Source organism: Ctenocephalides felis, unplaced genomic scaffold (assembly GCF_003426905.1).
Source record: "Ctenocephalides felis isolate EL2017-DRISC unplaced genomic scaffold, ASM342690v1 CF-g0.4_SCAFFOLD_01170, whole genome shotgun sequence".
Taxonomy (NCBI): Eukaryota; Metazoa; Arthropoda; class Insecta; order Siphonaptera; family Pulicidae; genus Ctenocephalides; species Ctenocephalides felis.
Genome location: NW_020537324.1, coordinates 82,548,160 through 82,558,520, shown reverse-complemented (window position 1 = coordinate 82,558,520; position 10,361 = coordinate 82,548,160). Strand labels below are relative to the sequence as shown.

Here is a 10,361-nt window from a genome sequence, read left to right as displayed (position 1 = left end):
ACATAAATAGAATGTAAATATATCTCATCAATAAAATTCTTCTGTACGGGTGTATGATTTGATACTTCTCCTAAAACGGTTATTCTGATTTTGATAAATCTTTCTAAAGTTTTGTTAAGGGATTTTTTTAGGATTTTTTGAATTATAGAAATAAAGTTCGATAAACATAAATGATTAATATATACATTAATAGAATGTAAATATATCTCATCAATAAATTTCTTCTGTACGGATGTATGATTTGATACTTCTCCTAAACGGTTATTCGGATTTTGATAAATCGTTCTAAAGTTTGTTATGGGATTTATTCAGGATTTTTTGAATTATAGAAATAAAGTTCGATGAACATAAATGATTAATAATAGAATGTAAATATATCTCATCAATAAAATTCTTCTGTATGGGGTGTATGATTTGATACTTCTCCTAAACGGTTATTCGGATTTTGATAAATCTTCCTGAAGTTTGTTAAGGGATTTTTTTTAAAAATTTTTTGATTTATAGAAATATAGTTAGATTGCAGAAATAAATGAAAAAAATTGACAAAAAACCGCTTATCATTGTTTGACATTGAAAACATTTGAACTGTCGCCTGCTGAAAATGTCAATTTACTTGAAATTTGAATTTAGCTTAATTATGAGCATAATGTGATCAATAAAATTAAAAAAAAAAGATCTAACTACAAAATTTTAAATAAGCAATTCATCAAAAAAATAGCATTAAATCGAATTAATGTTAATGTTTTATTAGTTAATTTCAGAATTTATATTTATATTTCAGACAAATTATAAAAAATGATTTAAATTTCCACTTGTATGAGGAAATAATTCGGTTTAGATTAAATATAAATAAATAAAATAAATAAATAACTGAATACATAAGTTGTATAACTAGCAAACTTGTGAGTTGAATTGATATAAAAATAAACAGCAAAAATCCTAATAAGTCTAATTCAAAGCATTCCTTTAAGCAATTAATGCACAAAGCAACAAAGCCCAAATAAATTTTTCAATAGCAAATAAAATTTCAAAACAAATTCAATTAAAAAATAAAAATTCTGTGCCATACCTCGTTACTGCTAAAGTCCTGCATTAAATGAAACAAGGGGAGGAATAAAATAAAAATTCTAGTATAAACTTTTAAGAAAATATATCTAAATTTTGATTGTTCTACTGTAATAATAATATTAGAAATTAATATTATTTGTGCAATTATTAACTTCCCGTAGGGTAAGTTATAGTAATCGCAAAAAAATCGACTCAGACTTACGTTTCAGGGGTTTCTGAACATTTTGGTATACCTTAGAAAAAATTGATGTATGTGCGGATACAAATTTTCGTCGACGATTGCGGGAACACGAGTTAACCTATTTGATTAATTAAAAAAACATTCGATTCCTATTGATGAGGCGACGTGCTGATTAGATTATGGCAAAGGCAGGTCTAGTCGTTTCGAAGAAACGGGGCAAAAAAAGCCAAAAATGGTTATTGATTTTTTACGAGAACCGAGCGTCCGATTTGTATGATTCAAAAAACATTTTATTTTTATTGACGAAATGAAAAACTGATGAAATTTTTGGGAAGGCTGGTCTAATGGTTTTGGAGATCCAATAAAAAAAAGTGAAAAAATACATTTGGTACACAAAAATGATCATTAGTCATATGCATATCAAATTATCACATATTTTATAAATATTTTAACAATCTTTCAGAGGTTTCTGAACATTTTGGTATACCTTAGAAAAAATTGAAAATTGAAATTTTCGTCGACGATTTCGGGAACACAGATCCACCGATTTGAATAATTAAGAAAATATTCGATTCGTATTGATAAGGAGACGTGCTGATTAGTTTTTGGCAAAGGCAGGTCGTGCCGTTTCGGAGATACGGAGCAAAAAGTGCCAAAAATAGTAATTCATTTTTTGAGAAAATGGAGCGTCCGATTTGTATAATTCAAAAAACATTTTATTTGTATTGACCAAATTAAGAACTGATCAAATTTTCATGAAAGCAGGTCTAGCGGTTTCGGAGATCTAGTAAAAATATTAAAAATAAATGCCATTTGGCGGTCCAAAATGATCATTAGTCATATGCACATCAAATTATCACATATTTTATAGATACTTTACTAGTAAAAACAAAGTTTGTTCACTGCTTATCAATGTTTATCCTTAATATCGCGGCGCGGCGCCTACGCGCTTCGAAATTTCGTTTTTACGTAGCTAACGTATCGCGATTGTTTTGACCAAATGTTCAAAATTTCCAAAATATATCAAAGTATAAAAAAAAATTATCATTTCTTTCAAAAATTTTAAAAATCTCAAAAATCGATTTTTCACAGAGTTCTAAAAGAAAGTTGAATCTTTTTTATTTTTGTTACGGAAAGTTCCAGCAATTTGCCTTAAGGCACGATGCCATGCACCACTAGTTATTATTACAGTATAACAATCATTACTAACAAATACTACATTTTTGTATTTAATCAGAAAGGTTAGTTTAAAACTTCTAAAGCCGCTAAATATTTTTCAGTAAGTATATTTAAGTCTACTATTAAAATGTTCAATGTGCCAAAATAATAAAACAGAAATCTTATTGAAAAAACACTATTCATTAAGTTTATTTTTTTACATTGAATTAATTTTAATCAATAAATAAATAATAATTTTAAAAAAATCTTGTTAAACCTCTAATTACTTTGGCACACAAAAAACATTTCTGTTTCATATTTAATACTAATTTTTCAAAACCAAAGTTTTAATTTATTAATTATAAATCACAATCAAAACTTCGGTCTCAATTTTGCTATTATCCTTTAGTAAACATGCTTTGTTATTTTTTATTAATTTAATATATGTATTAAATCATACCTTTTTAAAATGATTTAATGTATCTGGACTGCTTTCGCACATTTCTGTAATAAGGGTTACTCCTGTTATTAGTACACCTGAAAAAAAAACAGGAAAGCATTAATTAAATCAATCTAATTAAGTCTATTCTAGATACAATAGATACCCAAATTCAATATACTACAAATGTAGAAATACTATAGATAAAAATATAAAATAAACTAGTTGGTTTGGTATTTAGCCTTGAGGCAAGTTACATAAACTTCCTGATATGTGTAAATAATCGACTTAATCAAAAAAAAAGTGTAAATAATATACTTCATCAATTCTACTTAAAAAAAAAACGATAATAATTTTAGCAAAGTTTGACGAATTTTTAAAATTAACCTACTTGTCGTAAGGCCATAATAATACAGTAAGTTCTATAAGACCATGATGTATATCGCCAAAAAAAGTTCCATGAAAATCGGCTTAATTTTTTTTTCAACAGTTAATTACAAGAAAACGGCTCGGTAGATTTTTACCTAAAATTAATCAGCACCATTCCCAACTAATATCTTTCGAACAGTTTTTGATTTTTTTAAATCGGTTCGGTAGGATGAGCTTAAATGTGGACGAAAAGTTTAACACTTTTTTTTCAAATGGCAAAGAAACGGCTTGGCAGATCGTCGCACAAAACTGACAAACGATAGTACTCACCGAAATACATCAAATGGCTTTTAAATTTCTAAAATCGGTTCAGGCGTTTTTGAGAAAACGTCGATCAAAAGTCTAATTTTGACAAATGCCAAAAAAACGATACCAATTTTTGCAAACTTGGACGAATTTTTAAAGCTGAACCAGTTGTCGTAGGGCCGTAATATTTTAGTATGATCTAGAAGACTATGGTATCTACCGTCAAAAAAATAATCATAAAAATCGTCGAAATTTTTTTTTTAAAACTTTATTACAAAAAAAACAGTCCGGCCGATCTCTACCAAAAACTAATCAGCACGATTCCCAATCAATATCTTTTGAACGGTTTTTGAATTTTCAAAATCGATTCAGAATTGCGGGCTAAAACGTAGACGAAACATTTTTCACTTTTCTGCGATTTATAAAGAAACGGCTTGGCCGATCTTCGCACAAAACTGACAAACAATAGTTCTTGTCGAGATACATGGAATGGCTTTTAAATTTTTGAAATCGGCCCAGCCATTTTCGAGAAAACGTCGATTTACGGCAAAAAATCTGTTCACACACACACACACACACACATACTTTTTCCAAATTTGGTCTCATTCGATTCAGAATGGCTTGAAACGTCGAGAAAACATAAAATTAGAGAATCGGATTTTTTGATGAATACATAAACTTCTCCTTCAGGAAGTTAATAAATATAAAATACAAAAATACTTTTAAAACACCTTTGAACAAATATTTACTAAACAATCCAAATTATTCTATAAATAAATTTTTAATTGTATTATTTTAATCAATTTCTATACTTTATATAAAAAATTCTTATTTTTCCCTTACCATGATTCTTCTCACTCAACAAACTCCTAGTAGCCGGCAAAAAGATTTCAGTCAACTCCGGAACCCTCCGAAGCACCCTGAAAGCACACAGAGCAGCCTTTTTCCTAATATAAGCATTTGGAGACTTCAAAGCTCGTTCAACTTCCGATGCAAGATCTCTGGCCATTTCAGGACTCGCTATGGCACCCAATGTACACAAGGCTAAACCAACCACAAACTGCGTGTTGGAATTAAGATCACTGGAGGAAAAAAGATATATGTATTAATAAATTAAGAATAGGGTAAGTATTGAGTATTTGATGGTATTAACTTTTTTAAGCAGTTTGTGATTAACAAATGCACGTCTTGTCTTTCGTCTAATAAAAGCATGGCACCTAAGTATCCTATTCTTTTGTCGGTAAAGCGAGAACTTGCTGTTAATTTTAAACATTCCAGTTGTCCGAAGTGAGCAGGGTATCCGAGCATATGGATGTAAAGGAGTTTTGCTATGTTGCGACATCTGGAAAAAATATTACAATATATAAATGTATATCTTATATATAAAATTCTTTTGTATGGATGTATAATTTAATACTTCTCCTAAACGGTTATTTGGATTTTGATAAATCTTTCTGAAGTGTTTTAAGGGACTTTTTTTTTTAGGATTTTTGAATTATAGAAATATAGTTAGATTGCAGAAATAAATGGAAAAAATTACAAAAAAACGCTTATCATTGTTTGACATTGAAAACATTTGAACTGTTATTTGCTAAAAATGTCAATTCACTTGAAATTTGAATTTAGCTGAAATTATGAGTCTAGATAATATAAGACTATATAATACACAGGAAAAATGTAATGTCTACATTATTATTGCCGAAAAGAAGCTGAGATTTGCCAAAAATTAAAATAATATAAGATGCAGTCAACAGTATATGGTTTAGCAGATGGAAATTATATAATTCAGTTTATTAAATAAGGCAATAAGTCCAAAATTGCATATACATTATTCTTTTAGACTTATGCAAGTCGCATTTTGATTTGGTTTACTTTACTAAATTATTTAACAATACAAAAAAATATTTCTACTTATTGAAAAAATGATTCAGAATTTTGTTATGGAATATAAAATATTTAGCAAGTAGATCTTACATTGAAGGGCTAGTTTTTACTAATGTAAACATATTATAAAGTCCGGAATAAAAATTAAAAGTTATTTGAAGAAAACTAAAAAAATGTCCTAAATCCATATATTGCAACTTATAGAAATAATAAAGTCCGCATTTCAACTACAAATTATTCAAAAGTTCAATATCAAAGTGTATGAAACAGTTTTTACTAAATTTTAGTGAATTTATCTAGTTTATACTAATGTAAACATATTATAATATCCCGAATAAAATATAAAAGTTTTTTGAATAAAACTAAAAAAATGTCCTAACCATATATTGCAAGTTATGGAAATAATAAAGTCCGCATTTCAACTACAAATTATTCAAAATTTCAATATCCAAGTGCATATAACATTCTTAACTAAATTTTAGTGAATTTTATTTAGTTTTTGCTAATGTAATCATAATATAATGTCCAGAAGGAAAATTAAAAGTTATTTGAAGGAAACTAAAAAATTGTCCTAAATCCATATACTGCAAGTTACGGAAATAATAAAATCCGCATTTCAACTACAAATTATTCAAAATTTCAATATCCAAGTGCATATAACATTCCTAACTAAATTTTAGTGAATTTTGTCTAGTTTATACTAATGTAAACAAATTATAATGTCCGGAATGAAAATTAAAAGTTATTTGAAGAAAACTAAAAAATGTCCTAAATCCATATATTGCAATTTATGGAAATATATAAAGTCCGCATTTCAACTATGAATTATTCAAAATTTTAATATGTAAGTATAAATAATAGGTCATTCCAGGTTTTAGTAAAATTTATCTAGTTTTTACTGAAGTATATAAAACATAGCGGCCAGAGAAAAATTTCCAAGTTACTCAAAAAAATGTTAGAAAACATAAAAAATTTACACATTGCTGAATACTTGTCACCATTGCCATAAAAACATTCCTACAAGATATTTAAATTTATTATATAGGTTTATACAACAATTTTTCCTAACTTTTAAAATGTAATCTAGCTTATACTAAAGTATTTAAATAAAATGTTCAAAACAAATAGTTTGTTGTTTTCCTAAATATTTTAACTTTATGTATTGCTAATTATCAAAATACTAAACATACTAAATGACAACCTCTGTAAGGTCATCTAGTATATATATATATATATATATATATATTATATATATGTTTAATTTGAGTTTAATATTCGGGCGTAACATCAATAAAAATAGTATGAGTTTTTTTAAAAAATTTATTTATTTAAAATCCATACGTTTCGGCTAGCATCTTAGCCATCATTCAGTGGTAATCAAGTTAACTATAAAAATTAAAACTAAATAAATTATATGAAAGGAAATTTCAAGAAAATACAATAATAATAATAATAGTAATAAAACACTTACAATTTTGTATCCTAATATAGCATATGAAACCATTATTAATCCATGGTATGAGTATGTGCACATTGATAAGATATGTATTTTTTAACACAAACATCACAAATGGTAAAACACACTAATAATCATGATAACTTGACAAGTTGTCGAAACTATGTATTTACTCTTCGGAGTTTAGGATAGAAATGTCACAACTTTCTCAAAGTAGTTTTTAGCATGTGTTGATATTTTTTGGAAAATTTAAAAGGCGATGGGATTTTGTTATTTTTAAGGAATTTTGACACGCTATTAAGAAACCACGTGTTCGCTTCGTTCAGGGCCGTATTGTCAAAGCGTTTGTTTATCACTTTGTCGTTATGTAATTGTAAAAACACCCCTCAGCGAATCTTCTTTTAATTGTATTCTCTTCAAAATGTAAAATTTTAGGGTTAAAAAAATCGATATTATGATTAAAATTTTTAATATGCTCAGTTAACATTGTTTTAAATTGCTTGGGATTTTTTGAATTATTTTTGTGTTGATTAAGGCGTTTACTCAGGTTTTGGCTAGTTTCTCCAATATAAAAGAGTTCGCAATTAGAGCAATTAATTTGATATACCAAATTCCTGAGGCGGTCAAAATTGAACTTAGATTTCATTTGTGTAAAATTGAACTAAGGGTTGCATCACAATTACATACCAACAGAATGCCACACTGTTGAAATAGTTTTTTCCACGAGAAATATAAATCTTTACGTACGGTAGGCAAATGACACCAGTATATGATTCTAAGTCTAAACGGTTTTTATGGTCTGTGAGGTCTTTTTGTTTGTTGTTAAAAATGTAACTGCGTCTGTTATTTATGACCGAGTTGATTATGTTCGTAGGATATGAGTTGTTTTTCAGTGTGTTTATAACCAGGTCAATGTTCTTGTCCCAGAAGTTTTGTCAGATAGTAATATGGCGTGGTCTGTTAAATTTATTATTGTCGCTATTTTCATTTTAAGAGGGTGGTATGAGTGGTAATTTATGTATCGTCCGGAGCTAGTTGGTTTCTGGTACCAGTTAGTAAACTATTACTAACTGGTACCAGAAACCAACTAGCTCCGGACGATACATAAATTACTACTCATACCACCCTCTTAAAATGAAAATAGCGACAATAATAAATTTAACAGACCACGCCATATTACTATCTGACAAAAACTTCTGGGACAAGAACATTGACCTGGTTATAAACACACTGAAAAACAACTCATATCCTACGAACATAATCAACTCGGTCATAAATAACAGACGCAGTTACATTTTTAACAAACAAAAAGACCTCACAGACCATAAAAACCGTTTAGACTTAGAATCATATACTGGTGTCATTTGCCTACCGTACGTAAAAGATTTATATTTCTCGTGGAAAAAACTATTTCAACAGTGTGGCATTCTGTTGGTATGTAATTGTGATGCAACCCTTAGTTCAATTTTTACACAAATGAAATCTAAGTTCAATTTTGACCGCCTCAGGAATTTGGTATATCAAATTAATTGCTCTAATTGCGAACTCTTTTATATTGGAGAAACTAGCCAAAACCTGAGTAAACGCCTTGATCAACACAAAAATAATTCAAAAAATCCCAAGCAATTTAAAACAATGTTAACTGAGCATATTAAAAATTTTAATCATAATATCGATTTTTTTAACCCTAAAATTTTACATTTTGAAGAGAATACAATTAAAAGAAGATTCGCTGAGGGGTTGTTTTTACAATTACATAACGACAAAGTGATAAACAAACGCTTTGACAATACGGCCCTGAACGAAGCGAACACGTGGTTTCTTAATAGCGTGTCAAAATTCCTTAAAAATAACAAAATCCCATCGCCTTTTAAATTTTCCAAAAAATATCAACACATGCTAAAAACTACTTTGAGAAAGTTGTGACATTTCTATCCTAAACTCCGAAGAGTAAATACATAGTTTCGACAACTTGTCAAGTTATCATGATTATTAGTGTGTTTTACCATTTGTGATGTTTGTGTTAAAAAATACATATCTTATCAATGTGCACATACTCATACCATGGATTAATAATGGTTTCATATGCTATATTAGGATACAAAATTGTAAGTGTTTTATTACTATTATTATTATTATTGTATTTTCTTGAAATTTCCTTTCATATAATTTATTTAGTTTAATTTTATAGTTAACTTGATTACCACTGAATGATGGCTAAGATGCTAGCCGAAACGTATGGATTTTAAATAAATAAATTTTTTAAAAAAACTCATACTATTTTTATTGATGTTACGCCCGAATATTAAACTCAAATTAAACATATATATCAACATCAAATTCAAGACTATTCAAATATATATATATATATATATATATAATAGGTTGTCAAATATCTCCCTTCTGGCTTTTTGTATTATAAACCAAGAGCAAAAAAGCGGAAGGGAGATATTTGACAACCTAATATAACATATATATATATATATATATATATATATATATATATATATATATATATGTTAAAGAAGTTATTTTGATGTTGAGAAATATGAGTAAGTTCTTCAAGGGCAATACATCAAACAAAAGACAAAGATTTAGAAGTTAATCTTTAATTTTTCTGAACGTTTTGATACAGGATTTCATGACACCATTAGTTATAATTGTTGTTGTTATAATTATAATACTTGTATCTATAGTTCTTTTTCCAATTTCTGTCATTTTTTCCTAGTTTATATTAATTTTTCAATATTCATTCTGTAGATCCACTGATGATGACATAAAATACTATGTCGAAACGTTTGGAAAAATTAAAGATTAACTTCTAAATCTTTGTCTTTTATTTGATGTATTGCCCTTGAAGAACTTACTCATGTATATATATATATATATATATATATATATATATATATATGTATATATATATATATATATATATATGTATATATATATATACATATATATATATATATATATATTATAATTATATTTTGTTTACCTCCATGATGGGTCTTCTTCCCTAAATGTAGATCTTATATAAGCACACTCTTTATTCACAACCGTCCTTTCTTCAGCAGCAGTTCTTGCAGCACGTATCTGTCTTATCAGATCTCTAAGTCTCGTTGAGTTGGCATTCGAACTGCAATATAAGTGATACCAATTAGAATTTAGAATTTAAACTCGCAAAGTCAGTAAGTAATGGTAATCTTAATCATTTACCTCTTTCGACTGCTTCATTAATGGCCTGTTTGATTGTCGCCATATTAAAGGCCGGGTTAAACCTGTCAAATTCATGCTCAGAGTTAGTAAATTGCGCAAGCAGTAAACAGAAATGTCCAAGTGCTGATATATACAGCTCAGAGTGTTATTAACATGAAAAGCATCAAATCTAGATCTCATATTATAATTACCCGCTCTCCGAAGCGTTCATTTTTCTTTGGTTTTGTCTAAATTTGACACGACACACCTTTGAAACACTGTTACTTAGGTTAGATTGCAATCCC

At 28.0% G+C, this 10,361-nt stretch overlaps 1 protein-coding gene across 1 annotated transcript; it reads right to left on the bottom strand.

Annotated features, from left to right (window-relative positions):
- Positions 1-2,861: 2,861 nt before the first annotated feature.
- On the bottom strand, positions 2,862-10,005 carry LOC113367790 (AP-1 complex subunit gamma-1-like; the record flags this gene model as incomplete). Its single annotated transcript, XM_026609369.1, has 4 exons — positions 2,862-2,944; positions 4,365-4,603; positions 4,675-4,863; positions 9,857-10,005. Coding segments are annotated over 4 exons (660 nt in total), but the record flags the coding sequence as incomplete, so codon positions are not given.
- Positions 10,006-10,361: the final 356 nt, after the last annotated feature.